This window comes from Ranitomeya imitator, chromosome 3, assembly GCF_032444005.1.
Source record: "Ranitomeya imitator isolate aRanImi1 chromosome 3, aRanImi1.pri, whole genome shotgun sequence".
Classification (NCBI taxonomy): domain Eukaryota; kingdom Metazoa; phylum Chordata; class Amphibia; order Anura; family Dendrobatidae; genus Ranitomeya; species Ranitomeya imitator.
Window position 1 is genome coordinate 826,320,748 of NC_091284.1, and position 21,053 is coordinate 826,341,800.

General features: G+C 46.0%; 1 protein-coding gene across 1 annotated transcript; it reads left to right on the forward strand.

Moving 5' to 3' along the window:
• Positions 1 to 330: 330 nt before the first annotated feature.
• On the forward strand, positions 331 to 14,069 carry PLEKHB1 (pleckstrin homology domain containing B1). The gene is made up of 7 exons (XM_069760309.1): positions 331 to 394; positions 6,701 to 6,755; positions 6,855 to 7,007; positions 10,054 to 10,156; positions 12,478 to 12,517; positions 12,845 to 12,926; positions 13,652 to 14,069. Exons 2-7 carry the CDS (start codon positions 6,719 to 6,721, stop codon positions 13,783 to 13,785), a joined length of 549 nt encoding a protein of 182 aa, XP_069616410.1. The 5' UTR covers positions 331 to 394; positions 6,701 to 6,718; the 3' UTR covers positions 13,786 to 14,069.
• Positions 14,070 to 21,053: the final 6,984 nt, after the last annotated feature.

Below are 21,053 nucleotides of genomic sequence, written 5' to 3' on the forward strand. Positions count from 1 at the left end.
CATCAGCCGTTCCTTCCACACTCCCTGTAAAATGTAAGTTTTTTCTGAGTCTGGAAGGGCATTGTGGTATTTTTAGTCCCCAGCAGTGATATTCCGGCATTAATCTCTCCAGAGATTACACGCTGGATAAGAGGATCAGATCTGCTCCCAGTTTACACAAGTGTCACTGGATGCTGCCTCTTCTCGAACAGATCAGAACTGTTCCCCACTGCATGATGGGAGTTGTAGTCCAGAGGCTTGAACACTACATGTCCATCAGATTATCTGCTACAAGGTGTGGACTACAGCTCCCATCATGCACTGCTTAATCCTACCTGAAGCTTTAGTATTTAAATATCCCAGACCCATCATAGAGAGCAAAGACGCAGAGGAGACAAGAGGCTGCGGAGCACAGGTAGGTGCAGGGAGCCCTATTAAAGGGGTCTGTGCTCTGCAACTGCCTTAAAGGGACACTACAGTTGCAGAGGATTTTTTTGCTATTTGCAATGTAGGGGAATGTAATTTATTGTTCTCTGTTATCAGTCGCTCCAGGCTACTTTATATCAAATAGTTCCATTGCTGGTAGAAACATTAACATCAGCCACTTCGGCACAGCTATAAGAGGCTGAATTGGGGATTACCGTCCCTTTAAATACATTTTTAGCAGAAAGTGTAATACATGAATCTGAAGTTCAAGGGAGGAGAACAACAATTCTCAGCATGCTCTGGTAAGAAGTTGAGGTCATGAGTATTTTAAAGATTTCCCCAGAAACTTTATAAAACTTTGTGTTTCAAATCCTCACCATGTTCAAAATCTCTGCTTGCTGACAGTGAACAGGAACATTGGTGTTTACATACAGAAGGGAGCGCCCCCTATTGGAAGCATTCTAAAAGTCATTATCGACTCTTTAACGAGCCTTGCAATGTGACTTAGGATAAAATCCAAATGATTTACCGGAGGAGCATCCATGGCTTATAAGTCTCCTCACTCTGACATGCCAGGCGTGGATTGTTGCTCCCCACAAGGAGAAACGTTACCCCTTAGACCAGAGGCGAATAGACCGAGGTTGCAGCGGTTACCGCCACGACCGGGTCCGGCTAATGAGGAGCCTGCTGACGCCATCCCCTACTTCAGCTGGAAGTGTATCGCTGCGTACAGACCCATCAGGTCCGTGCACCACACTACCGGCCAATCAGAGGCCAGCTGATGTCAACGTGCAGGTGACGGGGGGTGCGTGGCAGTGACGTAATGCGCTCCCGTCACACCCCGATGTCAACTGACTCTTCAGAAGTGGACGCCGCATAGTGTGCCAGCGGAGGGAAGGAGAGTAGGATGGTTTATTGGTTTTCTTTTCTGTTTATTGAACAACAGTGGGGCCATATATCAGGATGGGGGACGTATATACCAGGATGGGGGCCATATACCAGGATGGGGGCCATATACCAGGATGGGGGATGTATATACCAGGATGGGGGACATATAATGAGGGACATATATGCCAGGATAGGGGCCATATACCAGGATGGGGGACGTATATACCAGGATGGGGGACATATAATGAGGGACATATATGCCAGGATGGGGGCCATATACCAGGATGGGGGACGTATATACCAGGATGGGGGACATATCATAATGAGGGACATATATGCCAGGATGGGGGCCATATACCAGGATGGGGGACGTATATACCAGGATGGGGGACATATCATAATGAGGGACATATATGCCAGGATGGGGGCCATATACCAGGATGGGGGCCATATACCAGGATGGGGGACGTATACCAGGATGGGGGACATATAATGAGGGACATATATGCCAGGATAGGGGCCATATACCAGGATGGGGGACGTATATACCAGGATGGGGGACATATCATAATGAGGGACATATATGCCAGGATGGGGGCCATATACCAGGATGGGGGACGTATATACCAGGATGGGGGCCATATACCAGGATGGGGGCCATATACCAGGATGGGGGCCATATACCAGGATGGGGGACGTATACCAGGATGGGGGACGTATACCATAATAAGGGACATATATACCAGGATGGGGGACGTATACCAGGATGGGGGCCATATACCATAATGAGGGACATATATACCAGGATGGGGGCCATATACCATAATGAGGGACATATATACCAGGATGGGGGGAATATATACCAGGATGGGGGCCATATACCATAATGAGGGACATATATACCAGGATGGGGGACGTATACCAGGATGGGGGCCATATACCATAACGAGGGACATATATACCAGGATGGGGGCCATATATACCAGGATGGGGTCCATATACCATAATGAGGGACATATATACCAGGATGGGGGCCATATATACCAGGATGGGGGATGTATACCATAATGAGGGACATATATACCAGGATGGGGGCCATATATACCAGGATGGGGGATGTATATACCAGGTTAGAAGATATCCCCTTTGGTCTGCAGGGGATGAGCCGGATAGTGGAGCTTATCCCGCTGAAGTGCTGGGATTATCGGTGCTCTGCATATACAGTTAGGTCCATATATATTTGGACAGAGACAACATTTTTCTAATTTTGGTTATAGACATTACCACAATGAATTTTAAACAAAACAATTCAGATGCAGTTGAAGTTCAGACTTTCAGCTTTCATTTGATGGTATCCACATTTAAATTGGATGAAGGGTTTAGGAGTTTCAGCTCCTTAACATGTGCCACCCTGTTTTTAAAGAGACCAAAAGTAATTGGACAGATTCAATAATTTTAAATAAAATGTTCATTTCTAGTACTTGGTTGAAAACCCTTTGTTGGCAATGACTGCCTGAAGTCTTGAACTCATGGACATCACCAGACGCTGTGTTTCCTCCTTTTTGATGCTCTGCCAGGCCTTCACTGCGGTGGTTTTCAGTTGCTGTTTGTTTGTGGCCGTTCTGTCTGAAGTTTAGTCTTTAACAAGTGAAATGCTGCTCAGTTGGGTTGAGATCAGGTGACTGACTTGGCCATTCAAGAATATTCCACTTCTTTGCTTTAATAAACTCCTGGGTTGGTTTGGCTTTATGTTTTGGGTCATTGGTCGTCGTTTCATACTACAAATGGACAATCAGTTTGGCTGCATTTGGCTGGATCTGAGCACACAGTATGGCGGCTCTGAAGACCTCAGAATTCATTCTTCTGTCCTGTGTCACATCATCAATAAACACTAGTGACCCAGTGCCACTGGCAGCCATGCATGCCCGCGCCATCACACTGCCTCCGCCATGTGTTACAGATGATGTGGTATGCTTTGGATCATGAGCTGTACCACACCTTCACCATACTTTTCTCTTTCCATCATTCTGGTAGAGGTTGATCTTGGTTTCATCTGTCCATAGAATGTTCTTCCAGAACTGTGCGGCTTTTTTAGATGTTTTTTAGCCTTTTTCTTCTTGATGCTTATGAGTGGCTGCACCGTGCAGTGAACCCTCTGTATTTACTTTCATGCAGTCTTCTCTTTATGGTAGATTTGGATATTGATACGTCGACCTCCTGGAGAGTGTTGGTCACTTGGTTGGCTGCTGTGAAGGGGTTTCTCTTCACCATGGAGATTATTCTGCGATCATCCACCACTGTTGTCTCCCGTGGGCGCCCAGGTCTTTTTTCAGTGATGAGTTCACCAGTGCTTTCTTTCTTTCTCAGGATGTACCAAACTGTAGATTTTGCCACTCCTAATATTGTAGCAATTTCTCAGATGGTTTTTTCTGTTTTCGCAGCATAAGGATGGCTTGTTTCACCTGCATGGAGAGCTCCTTTACCGCATGTTTACTTCACAGCAAAACCTTCCAAATGCAGCGCCACACCTCAAATCAACTCCAGGCCTTTTATCTGCTTAATTGAGAATGACATAACGAAGGGATTGCCCACACCTGTCCATGAAATAGCCTTGGAGTCAATTGTCCAATTACTTTTGGTCCCTTTAAAAACAGGGTGGCACATGTTAAGGAGCTGAAACTCCTAAACCCTTCATCCAATTTTAATGTGGATACCCTCAAATGAAAGCTGAAAGTCTGATCTTCAACTGCATCTGAATTGTTTTGTTTAAAATTCATTGTGGTGATGTCTATAACCAAAATTAGAAAAATGTTGTCTCTGCCCAAATATATATGGACCTAACTGTATTCACATGGAATCCTCCAAGTATCAGACCAGTATACGGCACTCACCATCGCATGTTCCCAGAAAGTCCTTTATTGCATGTAGTTGTTCAGGACTTCCCTCACCCGTCGTCCTTCTCGCTCCGCAGACCTCTGCACATATCTGCACCTGACCATCGAAGATGAAAGTCCTGCACCAACCACATGCAATAAAGGACGACTTTCTGGAAAGATGCTGTGGTGAGTGCCGCATACCTTTCTTATACTTTGAGGATCTATCTAGATATATCGGGGGGCCCTGGTCCAAATCTTGCACTGGGTCCCATCAAACTGTAGTTACGTCACTGACGTAGACCCCCATAGAGAAGCTAAAATCCTGTACAGAAGTAATGCTGGTCACTGCTGAGGGTCCGCCACAGTTGCACCCAGACAGACAGTCCTCTGTGGGCTCCGGGCTCATATATTTTACCTGCACTGATACATTGTAACAAACCATTAGGTCAGATTGTGATTGTAATCGCTCATTGATCACATGTTGTTTTTGGCTGTCACATTTTTTTTCTGTGTGTTCTGCTTCATGTGAGAGAGAAGTAAATACAACTGAGCGGAAGATTCAGGTTCTCTCGGGTTCTGTCTCTGACGACTATTTTTTTCCGGTCCAATCTTTCTTCTTTTAGGTTTAGATCAATAATGACCGTCTGGATAAGCGATGATAACGTGGCTTTTTCTATTAATTAATTTGATTTTATTAAGGATTTTGCACCAATTGTCGTTTATAGACTCGTTGTTTGCCTGCACATTGCTGGCTGCAGAAAGAGTTAACTGAGGATCATAGAAATGACAGAAAAAAGACTCGCACATCCAAACTAGTGTGAATAGGTGCATACCAGGAGCAGCTACCTCCATACATAAATATACAAAAAAGGTTGCACTCTATCGTGCAAAAGCATGTCTAATATGAAATATATGAAATAGGAATAGCAAAATGGCTTTTGAACATTAGGAAAATATTTAAGAGACGCTTTGCACAGAATTTGATATAATCAAATAGTGTGAGCCCATCAACCAATCGTCAAGGTGGTCTCATAAAACTGTATATTTAACTGAGAATCAGTCAGTGAACGCATTCTGATGGAGAATATATATATATATATCTCTATTATTCTGCTTCTGGTCATTATAGAGAAGAAGGCCCGTTATGTATGGTGGCTCCTGTGTTATCTCCTGTATATAAAGATGTTATCAGTCATTGTACAGGAGGAGGAGGTGAGCTGTGACATCACCTATTGTGAATGGTGGATCCTGTGTGATCTACTGTATATAGAGGTGTTATCAGTCATTCTAAAGCAATTGTTACCATCCACCTCTCGTGTCTCCCCTTTTCCCCATAGTTTGTAAGCTTGCGAGCAGCAGGGCCCTCACTCCTCCTGGTATCTGTTTTGAACTGTATTTCTGTTATGCTGTAATGTCTATTGTCTGTACAAGTCCCCTCTATAATTTGTAAAGCGCTGCGGAATATGTTGGCGCTATATAAATAAAATTATTATTATTATTATTATTATTATTCTACAGGAGGAGGAGGTGAGCTGTGACATCACCTATTGTGAATGGTGGATCCTGTGTTATCTACTGTATATAGAGGTGTTATCAGTCATTGTACAGGAGGAGGAGGTGAGCTGTGACATCACCTATTGTGAATGATGGATCCTGTGTTATCTACTGTATATAGAGGTGTTATCAGTCATTGTACAGGAGGAGGAGGTGAGCTGTGACATCACCTATTGTGAATGGTGGATCCTGTGTGATCTACTGTATATAGAGGTGCTATCAGTCATTGTACAGGAGGAGGAGGTGAGCTGTGACATCACCTATTGTGAATGGTGGATCCTGTGTGATCTACTGTATATAGAGGTGCTATCAGTCATTGTACAGGAGGAGGAGGTGAGCTGTGACATCACCTATTGTGAATGGTGGATCCTGTGTTATCTACTGTATATAGAGGTGCTATCAGTCATTGTACAGGAGGAGGAGGAGGTGAGCTGTGATATCATCTATTGTGAATGGTGGATCCTGTGTGATCTACTGTATATAGAGGTGCTATCAGTCATTGTACAGGAGGAGGAGGTGAGCTGTGACATCACCTATTGTGAATGGTGGATCCTGTGTTATCTACTGTATATAGAGGTGTTATCAGTCATTGTACAGGAGGAGGAGGAGGTGAGCTGTGATATCATCTATTGTGAATGGTGATATAAATAGACCTGTATATTGTGATCCTAGAGGAAATTCCCAAATTCAGAATCTGGAAAAAAAATTATGAAACAAATTCATATATTGGACAGTAAATGTAAATGCTAAAGACTAGACCCCCAAAAAAGCTTTTGGTGGTTCAGGGATTGTTGACCTGTCTGTAAAAAAAAAAAAAAAAAAAAAAGAAAGTAACAGGGGACGTTATTGGCGCCAAAGATACGGAGTAGAGGGTTCATGTGATGTTTATAAAAGTGTGGCGCTGTTGATAATGTAAATGAAGTGGCGCTTTTCTGCCTCTTCACACATCTGATCCGTTGCTTTGCTGTCTGCTGCAGGATAGCCCGCAGGTGGAGATGGCTTTGGTGAAGAGCGGGTGGCTCTGGAGGCAAAGTAAGTGTTGGCCCTTAGTGCAGGATGTCCCTCCTTGTCCTCTGAGGCCGCGCGTCAATAGTCTGATCTACAATCTGAATTCACCACATTTGTTTCCAGGTTCGGTTTTGCGCCGATGGAAGAAGCAGTGGTTTGACCTCTGGATGGACGGCGCACTGGTCTACTACCCGGATGATAGTCGCCGAGGCAAGGAGGAGCGCATCCTACTGAGAAACAACTGTGTGAATGTCAGGGCCGGGCAAGAGTGTGGAGGTGAGCCCAGGTTATACCAGCACGGTCCATATCATTATATACAGGAGATGCCCAGGTTATACCAGCACGGTCCATATCATTATATACAGGAGATGCCCAGGTTATACCAGCACGGTCCATATCATTATATACAGGAGATGCCCAGGTTATACCAGCACGGTCCATATAATTATACACAGGAGATGCCCAGGTTATACCAGCACGGTCCATATAATTATACACAGGAGATGCCCAGGTTATACCAGCACGGTCCATATAATTATACACAGGAGATGCCCAGGTTATACCAGCACGGTCCATATCATTATATACAGGAGATGCCCAGGTTATACCAGCACGGTCCATATCATTATATACAGGAGATGCCCAGGTTATACCAGCACGGTCCATATCATTATATACAGGAGATGCCCAGGTTATACCAGCTGTACATATATAATTATATACAGGAGATGCCCGGGTTATACCAGCTGTACATATATAATTATATACTGGAGATGCCCAGGTTATACCAGCTGTACATATATAATTATATACTGGAGATGCCCAGGGTATAACGGCTGTACATATATAATTATATACAGGAGATGCCCGGGTTATACCAGCTGTACATATATAATTATATACTGGAGATGCCCAGGTTATATCAGCTGTACATATATAATTATATACTGGAGATGCCCAGGTTATACCAGCTGTACATATATAATTATATACAGGAGATGCCCAGGTTATACCATCTGTACATATATAATTATATACAGGAGATGTCCAGGTTATACCAGCTGTACATATATAATTATATACTGGAGATGCCCGGGTTATACCAGCTGTACATATATAATTATATACTGGAGATGCCCGGGTTATACCAGCTGTACATATATAATTATATACAGGAGATACCCAGTTTATACCAGCTGTACATATATAATTATATACAGGAGATGCCCAGGTTATACCAGCTGTGCATATATAATTATATACTGGAGATGCCCGGGTTATACCGGCTGTACATATATAATTATATACAGGAGATGCCCAGGTTATACCAGCTGTACATATATAATTATATACAGGAGATGCCCGGGTTATACCAGCTGTACATATATAATTATATACAGGAGATGTCCAGGTTATACCAGCTGTACATATATAATTATATACAGGAGATGCCCGGGTTATACCAGCTGTACATATATAATTATATACAGGAGATGCCCAGCTTATACCAGCTGTACATATATAATTATATTCAGGAGATACCCGGGTTATACCGGCTGTACATATATACAGTGGGGCAAAAAAGTATTTAGTCAGTCAGCAATAGTGCAAGTTCCACCACTTAAAAAGATGAGAGGCGTCTGTAATTTACATCATAGGTAGACCTCAACTATGGGAGACAAACTGAGAAAAAAAAATCCAGAAAATCACATTGTCTGTTTTTTTAACATTTTATTTGCATATTATGGTGGAAAATAAGTATTTGGTCAGAAACAAACAATCAAGATTTCTGGCTCTCACAGACCTGTAACTTCTTCTTTAAGAGTCTCCTCTTTCCTCCACTCATTACCTGTAGTAATGGCACCTGTTTAAACTTGTTATCAGTATAAAAAGACACCTGTGCACACCCTCAAACAGTCTGACTCCAAACTCCACCATGGTGAAGACCAAAGAGCTGTCAAAGGACACCAGAAACAAAATTGTAGCCCTGCCCCAGGCTGGGAAGACTGAATCTGCAATAGCCAACCAGTTTGGAGTGAAAAAATCAACAGTGGGAGCAATAATTAGAAAATGGAAGACATACAAGACCACTGATAATCTCCCTTGATCTGGGGCTCCACGCAAAATCCCACCCCGTGGGGTCAGAATGATCACAAGAACGGTAAGCAAAAATCCCAGAACCACGCAGGGGGACCTAGTGAATGAACTGCAGAGAGCTGGGACCAATGTAACAAGGCCTACCATAAGTAACACACTACGCCACCATGGACTCAGATCCTGCAGTGCCAGACGTGTCCCACTGCTTAAGCCAGTACATGTCCGGGCCCGTCTGAAGTTTGCTAGAGAGCATTTGGATGATCCAGAGGAGTTTTGGGAGAATGTCCTATGGTCTGATGAAACCAAACTGGAAAGGTTTGGTAGAAACACAACTTGTCGTGTTTGGAGGAAAAAGAATACTGAGTTGCATCCATCAAACACCATACATACTGTAAAGCATGGCGGTGGAAACATCATGCTTTGGGGCTGTTTCTCTGCAAAGGGGCCAGGACGACTGATCCGGGTACATGAAAGAATGAATGGGGCCATGTATTGTGAGATTTTGAGTGCAAACCTCCTTCCATCAGCAAGGGCATTGAAGATGAAACGTGGCTGGGTCTTTCAACATGACAATGATCCAAAGCACACCACCAGGGCAACGAAGGAGTGGCTTCGTAAGAAGCATTTCAAGGTCCTGGAGTGGCCTAGCCAGTCTCCAGATCTCAACCCTATAGAAAACCTTTGGAGGGAGTTGAAAGTCCGTGTTGCCAAGCGAAAAGCCAAAAACATCACTGCTCTAGAGGAGATCTGCATGGAGGAATGGGCCAACATACCAACAACAGTGTGTGGCAACCTTGTGAAGACTTACAGAAAACGTTTGACCTCTGTCATTGCCAACAAAGGATATATTACAAAGTATTGAGATGAAATTTTGTTTCTGACCAAATACTTATTTTCCACCATAATATGCATCTTTTTAAGTGGTGGAACTTGCACTATTGCTGACTGACTAAATACTTTTTTGCCCCACTGTAATTATATACAGGAGATGCCCGGGTTATACCAGCTGTACATATATAATTATATACAGGAGATGCCCGGGTTATACCAGCTGTACATATATAATTATATACAGGAGATGCCCGGGTTATACCAGCTGTACATATATAATTATATACAGGAGATGCCCGGGCATAATATTCCGCATAGTATTACATTCCTTGTATCGTGTAAGATTTCTCTTCCATCAGGGCTGTAATATATTAATGTCTTGTCTTCCCTGCAGATATTCCGCCTCCGGAGGGAAGTAACCAGGAATCATTACTAACAATAGATATGAGGGATCACTGCAGGCTGCTACTGTGCGCAGAGAGTGAGGACGACGCTGTGTGAGTATCAGAGGCAAGATAGACGGCAACAGAAGTCAGATGACATGATTTGTCTTAATGCTTTTTCTTTCAAGCCATTTTCTTACCATTCCTGATGTGATTCTTGTGGGATTTTTTTGTAAAGATAATACAATGTTTTCCTATCCTGAGTTACCTCCTGTATTATACCCCAGAGCTGCACTCACTATTCTGCTGCTGCAGTCACTGTGTACATACATTACTGATCCTGAGTTACATCCTGTATTATACTCCAGAGCTGCACTCACTATTCTGCTGGTGCAGTCACTGTGTACATACATTACTGATCCTGAGTTACATCCTGTATTATACCCCAGAGCTGCACTCACTATTCTGCTGGTGCAGTCACTGTGTACATACATTACATTACTGATCCTGAGTTACATCCTGTATTATACCCCAGAGCTGCACTCACTATTCTGCTAGTGCAGTCACTGTGTACATACATTACATTACTGATCCTGAGTTACATCCTGTATTATACCCCAGAGCTGCACTCACTATTCTGCTAGTGCAGTCACTGTGTACATACATTACATTACTGATCCTGAGTTACATCCTGTATTATACCCCAGAGCTGCACTCACTATTCTGCTAGTGCAGTCACTGTGTACATACATTACATTACTGATCCTGAGTTACGTCCTATATTATACTCCAGAGCTGCACTCACTATTCTGCTGGTGCAGTCACTGTGTACATACATTAGATTACTGATCCTGAGTTACGTCCTATATTATACCCCAGAGCTGCGCTCACTATTCTGCTGGTGCAGTCACTGTGTACATACATTAGATTACTGATCCTGAGTTACGTCCTATATTATACCCCAGAGCTGCGCTCACTATTCTGCTGCTGCAGTCACTGTGTACATACATTACATTACTGATCCTGAGTTACGTCATATATTATACTCCAGAGCTGCACTCACTATTCTGCTAGTGCAGTCACTGTGTACATACATTACATTACTGATCCTGAGTTACACCCTGTATTATACCCCAGAGCTGCACTCACTATTCTGCTGGTGCAGTCACTGTGTACATACATTACATTACTGATCCTGAGTTACATCCTGTATTATACCCCAGAGCTGCACTCACTATTCTGCTGGTGCAGTCACTGTGTACATACATTACATTACTGATCCTGAGTTACATCCTGTATTATACCCCACAGCTGCACTCACTATTCTGCTGGTGCAGTCACTGTGTACATACATTACATTACTGATCCTGAGTTACATCCTGTATTATACTCCAGAGCTGCACTCACTATTCTGCTGGTGCAGTCACTGTGTACATACATTACTTTACTGATCCTGAGTTACATCCTGTATTATACCCCAGAGCTGCACTCACTATTCTGCTGGTGCAGTCACTGTGTACATACATTACATTACTGATCCTGAGTTACATCCTGTATTATACCCCAGAGCTGCACTCACTATTCTGCTGGTGCAGTCACTGTGTACATACATTACATTACTGATCCTGAGTTACATCCTGTATTATACCCCAGAGCTGCACTCACTATTCTGCTGGTGCAGTCACTGTGTACATACATTACATTACTGATCCTGAGTTACATCCTGTATTATTACCCCAGAGCTGCACTCAGAGGTCTACAGGCTTGAAGACAGATGTATAATAATAATAAAGCTATTATATTGTATATTCATATATTATTCATGAATATTTATATACAGTGCAGTGATACTACTTGTGTACAGTATGGCAGCACTATTTGTGTGTACAATTATAGTAGTATCACTGTACTGTGCACAAATAATACCGTATTGTACACAAATGGTGCTTTCATACTGTACGCAAGTAGCATCACTCTTCTGTACACAAATAATGCTACCATGTTGTACACATAAATAGTGCTGTCATTCTGTACACTTTAATAGTACTGCCATAATGTACATATAGTACCACTACAACGCAAACAGCACCTCCATAATTTACTCATTAATAGTATCACTATTCTGCACACATTAATAGCGATGCCACACTGTACTTAAGTAAATACTACTAACATACTGTACATATATATGGCACCACTATGCCTCAAACATAAATTGTACCGTCATAATGTACTCACTATACTGCAGGAAAAAAAAAGTACCACCATATCGACACATAAATAGTACCGTAATATACAGATAAATGGTTTTATGATGCATTTTACGGTATATATTTTTTTCTGTTATGTGACTGTGGCCTCTCTCTCCGAGCCCGCAGGCGTGTGACTAGAAGTACGTGTGATTTTTATTTTAATCTTTTTTTTTTTTTTTTAAGCGCTTGGAAGTTTGCATTACTGGACGCGGGATCCCAGCCGGTAAGAGCATTTTCTGAACGTACTTCATTCCCATAGAGATGTAAAAACAAGTCTGTGCACCTTGCGGAGGCAGTCTGCTGCACATCGAATACAGTAAAATACGCAACTCCCTGCAACCTGTGTATAGACTTGGAGCTGAATGCTGAATTCCTCTCCTGTTGCAGCCACCACTAGAGGGAGCTCACCGCACACAATAACTCAGTAATAGCACTGCAGGCAGTGAGCTCCCTCTAGTGGTGGCTGCCAGGAGTCAGAAGTTACTCATTTCCTGCCTGTTGCGATGTAAAATGTCCTATATGGCGGTGATATGTGTCTGCTCTCCCCCAGGTGTACATATATAATCCATATGATGACAGCTACCAGACGGTTCCAGTAAACTCCCATCACGGCTGCTACGGCCCCGGCTACGGTACGTCTCACATGGGCCTGAGAATCTGATTTTGATCCATCTGTCATTTCTTGAGCCCAGTCCTGAATAATCAAAATAGTTTCTTTCAGGAAACAGTCAGCAAGCAGGTTACCATTAAATCGTTTTAATCACCTGTTTATCCAATTACTTCATCAACAGTCTGACTTAGATATTTTGTTTCGCGTTTTGTGTACACAGCTCCTCTGCGGGCTGATGCTACCAGTTATACTCCAAACCACCTGTCCCTTACACCTTCCTTTTAATTTGGCAGATAAGCGAGAAGTAGGTGACTGCAGGCTCAGCCTAAACTGGAGGCAAATAAGCCTGCATGGGAGCTGAATACACAAAACGGTAGAGTTTTCATAACTGAAGCAATTAATATGATGAAGATAGAGAATAGGTTGGAATTAACTATTGTCCAGAATGTGGTGTGAACTCGAGATCCATCAACAGCAGCTTGCTGACAGTTTCCATGTAAAATAAATAAATGTAACCGATACAGGAATGTCCTTCATTGTCTCCTGGATGGGTATATGCTGCCATCTACTGGTCATAATACAATATTACATTCACCTTGATCTAACACATTGAAACCATTATCTACACTTATACATTGTAGCAAAGCGTCAGCTGTGTGCGCAGGACCAGGAAGGGACAGAAATATTTTTATTTATTTTTTTGCCTCTCAATCTTCACATGATGATGATTTTTATTTCTTATCCCAGGTCACGGGGTGACGCACGTTATCATCAGAGACAGACGCAGCACTTTGGGGGAGCACATGGCGGTGGGCTTCCTGTCTGGAGCCCTCGCCTCCTCTGCCCTCAGTTCCTTCATCTGGATGCCTTGCTGGTTTTAGGTCCGCAGCTAGAAGAGGAGACGTGGCTGCCCATGAGAGCCGAGGAGCCCAGGACATAATTCCGCTATGTAGTGTCCCGCCTGCGCTCTTTATTATTCAGTCATTTATTTCCCGTTCGATATGATCCATTTTAGATTATAAATTGAATGGTTTTAGACAACACCGTGTTGGAGGAATAAAATATTCACTGCAGCTTTAAGAACAATTTAAAGGGACGGTACCAAGATTGGTTTGAAAATAATGAACGTAAATATTTAATTTTAAAATAAAAGAAACTGATGTCACTTGTGTGAGATGCTAAAGCGTGAGGACTGTAGTGGGTGCTATAAATATAAATGTCCACTGGGGGCAGTGTTGCTCATGTACTATTTCAAGATAAAATGCAGACAGGATCTTACCATATATCTCTGTAGACAGGTAGCTCCCCCTAGTGGTGGCTGCAGACAGGATCTTACCATATATCTCTGTAGACAGGGAGCTCCCCCTAGTGGTGGCTGCAGACAGGATCTTATCCTGTATCTCTGTATACAGGGAGCTCCCCCTAGTGGTGACTGCAGACAGGATCTTATCATGTATCTCTGTATACAGGGAGCTCCCCCTAGTGGTGGCTGCAGACAGGATCTTATCATGTATCTCTGTATACAGGGAGCTCCCCCTAGTGGTGACTGCAGACAGGATCTTATCATGTATCTCTGTATACAGGGAGCTCCCCCTAGTGGTGGCTGCAGATAGACAGAATCTTATCATGTATCTCTGTATACAGGGAGCTCCCCCTAGTGGTGGCTGCAGACAGAATCTTATCATGTATCTCTGTATACAGGGAGCTCCCCCTAGTGGTGGCTGCAGACAGGATCTTATCATGTATCTCTGTATACAGAGAGCTCCCCCTAGTGGTGACTGCAGACAGAATCTTATCATGTATCTCTGTATACAGGGAGCTCCCTATAGTGGTGACTGCAGACAGGATCTTATCATGTATCTCTGTATACAGAGAGCTCCCCCTAGTGGTGACTGCAGACAGAATCTTATCATGTATCTCTGTATACAGGGAGCTCCCCCTAGTGGTGACTGCAGACAGGATCTTATCATGTATCTCTGTATACAGAGAGCTCCCCCTAGTGGTGACTGCAGACAGAATCTTATCATGTATCTCTGTATACAGGGAGCTCCCCCTAGTGGTGGCTGCAGACAGAATCTTATCATGTATCTCTCTATACAGGGAGCTTCCCCTAGTAGTGACTGCTAGTGTTGAGCATTCCGATACCGCAAGTATCGGGTATCGGCCGATACTTGCGGTATCGGAATTCCGATACCGAATTCCGATACTTCCCGCGTATCGGATACCGGAATCGGAAGTTCCCAGAATTCAATCTGCACGCAGCAGCCAATGAGGAATGAATGGAAGTGTGGGCACATCCTGTTTAGCATGGTGGGCATGTAAGTACTGGCAAGGCTGTGATTGGCTGCTGAAATGATGTCACTCTGCACTATAAAAAACGCTGCCGCCATTTTGCGCTCACTCTGCTGTGATTTCAGTTAGGGACAGGACGCTGTGTTCTAACTGAGGGCCAGTTGAGATAGCTAATTGCTTTATTTTGCTTTTCCAAGGCTAATTTAGCAAACGCTGTGTGTTCACTGTTCAGTTCACCTTGCTCTTGCCTTGCAGCGCTGTTTTAGCAGCGTTCTGCAAGGTCTCTCTCAGTGTGTGTGTGTGTGTGCAGCTCACTCTGTAGTCTGTGTGCAGCCATATACCAGGTTGTATTCAGCTCAGGGGGGGTTCACACTGCCTCACACAGTTCTATCCATTGTCCTTTTTTGCTCATAGTGCAGCCTGCTGCACATTTTTTCTAAAATTTCCTATTAGTGTCTTTCCACCCGTCTCCAGCCAAATAGTGGAAAAACACTACATAGGATAACCTAGAGGGGGGTTTTTGGGCCTTGCAGCGCCGTTTACGGCTGTCTGCACGGTCTCCGTGTGAGCGCAGCTCACCCTGTAGTCTGTGTGCAGCCACAGCCTGTTGTATTCAGCTCAGGGTTTGTCACTGCCTCATACCGTTAAATAACTTGTCCTTTTTTTCAACTAGTGCAGCCTGTTTAAAAATTATTTAAAAAATTCCTATTAGTGTCTTTCCACCCGTCTCCAGCAAAATAGTGGAAAAACACTAGATAGGATAACCTAGAGGAGGGTTTTTGGGCCTTGCAGCGCCGTTTACGGCTGTCTGCACGGTCTCCGTGTGAGCGCAGCTCACCCTGTAGTCTGTGTGCAGCCACAGCCCGTTGTATTCAGCTCAGGGTTTGTCACTGCCTCATACCGTTAAATAACTTGTCCTTACACTTGTGTAGGCCACATTTTATCAATAATAAAGTCTAGTCCACACTTTACAACATTAGTGTTTCTTACACCTGTTAGGAGGAGCATTTCAGGAATAAGCACACTAAGGCCTTAGTACTTTTCTGCTTATTTTTATCTGTCAACCGAGATGAAGAGGGCAGGGAGTAAGGGGCGTGGGCGTGGAGCAGGGAGAGGACGTGGTGATTCTGTGCCTGCTGCGGGCGCCGGTGACTCGTCGTCACTCAGTTTCAGCAGGGAACAGTCCTTCATGCGCAGCTTTGTCGGAGAGCGCCGTGCACCGCTGCTGCGTGAAGATCAAATTGAAGCCGTTGTCGGATGGATGGCAGCTAACGCATCGACTTCAATTAGTGCCACATCCTCTCAGGCACAGACCACTGGAGAGCAGCCATCTGTCTCTTCACCACCTGCCAAATTGGCCAGGCAGTCAGAGAGCCGTCTCTACTTCTGTTCTCTGAATCTCTTGGCTTGGAAACAGGGGGCCAGCCAAGCAGTATTGGAGAAATGGAAGAAGAGGCAGTGTGCAGTGATGCCCAACAGCTTTGTCTCTCTGACTCTGAAAAGGCGGGTGGGCCAGTGCCTCCGGTGACCACAGCGCAGTACGCATCTGATGATGAAACTCAGGTGCCACTTTCTGGTGCGTACTGTGCTGCCGAGACTACCCAGGAGGAGCAGTTGGTGGCAGAGGGTAGTGGAGATGATGAGGTCCTTGACCCATCGTGGCGTGAGGAACAGGAAGGTGGTGGGAGCAGCTCTGAGGAAGAGCTTCCCCTTACGGGCCAAAGAGGGAGGGGGAAGACTGCGGAGCCTGTAGCCTCCACTTTGGCACCCGTTAGGAGCCTGTCTCTTTCCAAAGCCAAAAAGGGCGCTCCCAAGACTTGCAGTGCCTGGTCCTTTTTTGACACAGTTGCAGATGACATTTGTTTTGTCAAATGCAAGCTGTGTCATCAGAAAGTAAAAAGAGGTAAAAGTGTCAGCAACCTCAATACCACAAATATGTGGAAACATGTGCGGACCAGGCACGCGGTGGAGTTACAAAAACACACTGAAGACCTAGGCCAACCAACAGCGGCAGCTACCACCTCTTCAGCACATGTTGTAGCCTCTTCCTCCAGCTCACGCACAGCTGGTTTGGCGTCCTCCCCGGATCGCCATGGAAGAACCTCTGGCACTGTTGTCCAGAGACATAGTGTAATTCCACCTACAGCACGACATTCCCAGTCATCCTCACACTCCCAGCCTAGTCTACAGCCATCGGTAGTACAGGCATGGGAGAAAAGGCGGGCATTCTCGGCCAACCACCCCCGAGCACAGGCTCTGAATGCAGGCATTACCAAACTTCTGTCCCTGGAAATGCTCTCGTTCAGGCTGGTGGAGACTGACAGCTTCCGTGACTTGATGGCATTGGCAGTCCCACAGTACAAGGTGCCCAGCCGCTTTTACTTCAGCAGGCAAGCTGTCCCTGCCCTGCACAAGCATGTGGAGGGACAAATAAAACATGCGCTACTGAACGCCGTCAGTAGCAAGGTCCACCTCACCACCGATGCGTGGACCAGTCAACATGGACAGGGGCGATACCTTTCCGTCACTGCCCATTGGGTTAATGTTGTTGAGCCGGGTACAGACCGTGCGAGTGGCGCAGGACGTGTCCTGCCCACTCCAAGGATTGCAGGAATCCAGTCTGTACGCATTGACACCTCCTCTTACACCAGTTCCTCAGATTCCTCTCTGCAGGATCCGTCACAGTCCACCCCCACATGGACCCGTGAACGTTTACCTATGACCGACATGAGCACAGCCGTGGCCAAACGTCAGCAGGCCGTCTTGAAACTAGTTTCTTTGGGGAATCGAAGCCACACAGCGCAGGAGCTCTGGAATGCCATCAAGCAGGAGAGCGATGTGTGGTTACTGCCAGCGAATCTCCAGCCAGGCATGGTAGTGTGTGACAATGGCCGAAATCTGGTGGCAGCTTTGGCCCTTGGCAACCTCACTCACATCCCATGTCTGGCACATGTGCTCAATTTGGTTGTGCAGAGTTTTCTGAGGGATCTTGATGCCCTGCTGCACAAGGTCCGCCTAGAGTGTGCTCACTTGCGGCGTTCCAGCTTGGCCAGATCCCGCATTGCTGCTCTGCAGCGCCGATTCCGCCTTCCGGAACACCGCATCATATGTGACCTACCTACCAGGTGGAATTCCACGTTACATATATTGGAGCGGTTGTGTGAGCAGCAGCAAGCAGAAATGGAGTACCAGCTGCATCAGGCGCAAAAAAAGTCGCAGTCAGCGCCGATCAGACTTCACAACCACAGAGTGGGCCACTATGAAGGACGTCTGCCAGGTTTTGCGTCCTTTTGATTATTCCACGCGGATGGCACGTGCAGATGATGCACTAGTCAGCATGACTGTCCCCCTTATCCGCTTGCTTCAAGAAACCCTGCAAGGGATAAGGGATGATGTGGAAGAGGTAGAGGATGAGGAGTCACCTTTTCCGTCAGCTTCTGGAGAGTCAGCGCCATGTGGTTCCTCACAAAGGGGTACGCAGGGGCCACTTTGTGAGGAGGATGAGGAGGAGTCAATGGACGAGGAAGAGCTACGTCCAGAGGAGGGAGTTACACCATTGTCCAGTGGTCAGTGTGTACAGCGAGGGTGGGGTGATGAAGAGCGGGCAGAGATCATGTCTCAAGCAGGGGACAGCGTTTCTGGGCCAGTTGGCAGTCTGCAGCACATGGTTGAGTTCATGTTGCAGTGCCTGAGAGACGACCGCCGCATCGACCACATTCTCAACATGCCTGATTATTGGGTGTTCACCCTCCTCGATCCTCGCTACCGTGACAATGTCCAAAACCTCATCCCGGCGTTGACACGGGAGCGTAAAATTGCGGGAGTACCACGACACACTGGTGAATTCCATCATCTTCTCCTGTCCAACTGAGAGGAGTGCTGCTAGTGCTTTACAAAGCAGCTCAGTGCGTCGAGGCAGTGGAGGAGGAGGCTCTGCACAAAGAGGGAGCAGAAGCAGTGCCTCTGCCCAAGGCAAGCCCAGTATGGCACAACTGTGGAAAAGTTTTGTGTGCCCGCCCCAAATGTCTACACCATCACCGGCGGCTCCAGTCAGCAGGAGGCAACGGTTCCGTCAGATGGTGACAGACTACATGGCTTGCCCTCTTAGTGTACTCCCAGACGGCTCTTCCCCGTTCAAGTTTTGGGTCTCTAAGCTGGATACATGGCCAGAGCTAAGCCAGTATGCATTGGAGGTGCTGGCTTGCCCTGCGGCTAGTGTCTTATCGGAACGTGTCTTTAGTGCCGCAGGTGGTGTACTAACAGACCGTCGCATGCGACTATCCTCCGATAACGTAGACCGGCTTACTTTCCTGAAAATGAACCAGGCCTGGATCTCGCAGGAATTTGCCACTCCTCTGCCTGATTAAGTAATTGGGTGTCATCCAGGTCTCCTGATGTGTTCATCTTTCTACCACCTGAACTGCTATTCCTGGGCTCCAACACCGCCAGTTGCGGCTCAGAAGTGCAGGCTGCACAGTCAAAACATACGACCCAGTGTTATTGGGTTTCAGTAACATCAGCTGATCCCCAGCTGTGTAGCCGGCAATGTGTCCTGCGACCGCCACGCTGGCACAACAACCTAAATGTAAGGGAACCTGTCCCCCCCCCTCGGCGTTTGTTACTGAAAGATCCATCTTGTGCAGCAGTAATGTTGCACAAGGAAAAGGTAGCTCTTTTAGTTTAGCTCCTTGCACACGCAGAACTTAACACTTATAAAATGTGTTCACTGATACCGTTATACCGTCCCGGAGCTGGGACTTTCCTTCATAATGTGACGCAGCACAGGCGTCATTCCTACCCCCTTGGTGCCATGCGCTGCCTCCTCAGCGTTGTTTTAAGCTGTCACGGAGCCTGCGCTGTTCTGTTATCCCTTGGCCATGGCCAGTTTGCGCTGTCTGTCTTCTGACATAATTTGGTGTCAGGATGGCTGCGCCTGTGCGGCCGCGCTGCCCGAGATCCCGCCTCGCAGTGTCTTCTGATTGAATCACACTGCGAGCCTGGGATCCATGGGCATGCGCAGTGCATATCTTCACCTCGGGCTCTCGCCCATCTCCCTCCGCCTTCTTTAGACTGTGCGCCGTCAGCTGATCCCTAATAGCATGCCACGGCCGTGACGCCGCACAGTCTGAAGAAGAGGGAAGGAGGGGAGTGAGAGTCGAGGATATGCACTGTGCATGCCCATGGATCCAAGGCCCGCAGTGGGATTACATTAGACGACACTGCGAGGTGAGATCTGGAGCAGCGTGGACGCACAGGCACTGACAGCCTGACACCAAATTATGTCAGAAGACAGGCAGCGCTAATTGGGCATGGCCAAGGGATAACAAAACAGCGCAGGCTCCGTGACAGCTTAAAACAACGCTGAGGAGGCAGCGCAAGGCACCAAGGGGATAGGAATGACAGCTGTGCTGCGTCCCATTACGAAGGAAATTCCCACCTCCGGGACGGTTTTACGGTATTACGTGACACATTTTTTGTGTTTACTTCTGTGTTTGCAAGGAGCATAATTAAAAGAGCAACTTTTTCCTTTTGCATCCTTAGTGCTGCACAAGATGGCTCTTTCAGCTACAAACGTCTTGGGGGGGGGTTAAAGGTTCCCTTTCAACTTGCTCCAATCAGGCTTCGGCCTACACTCTGTTCCTCTGCTCCTCCTGCTGTCCCTGGGCTCTAACACCGCCAGTTGGTGCCTGGAAGTGCTGTCTGCACAGTCAACAGTCGCTCCTCTGTTATTGGGGTTCAGTAACGTCAGCTGATCCCCAGCTGTGTGTGCGGCAATACCTCCAATCTGCTCCTCCTGCTGTCCCTGGGCTCTAACACCGCCAGTTGGTGCCTGGAAGTGCTGTCTGCACAGTCAACA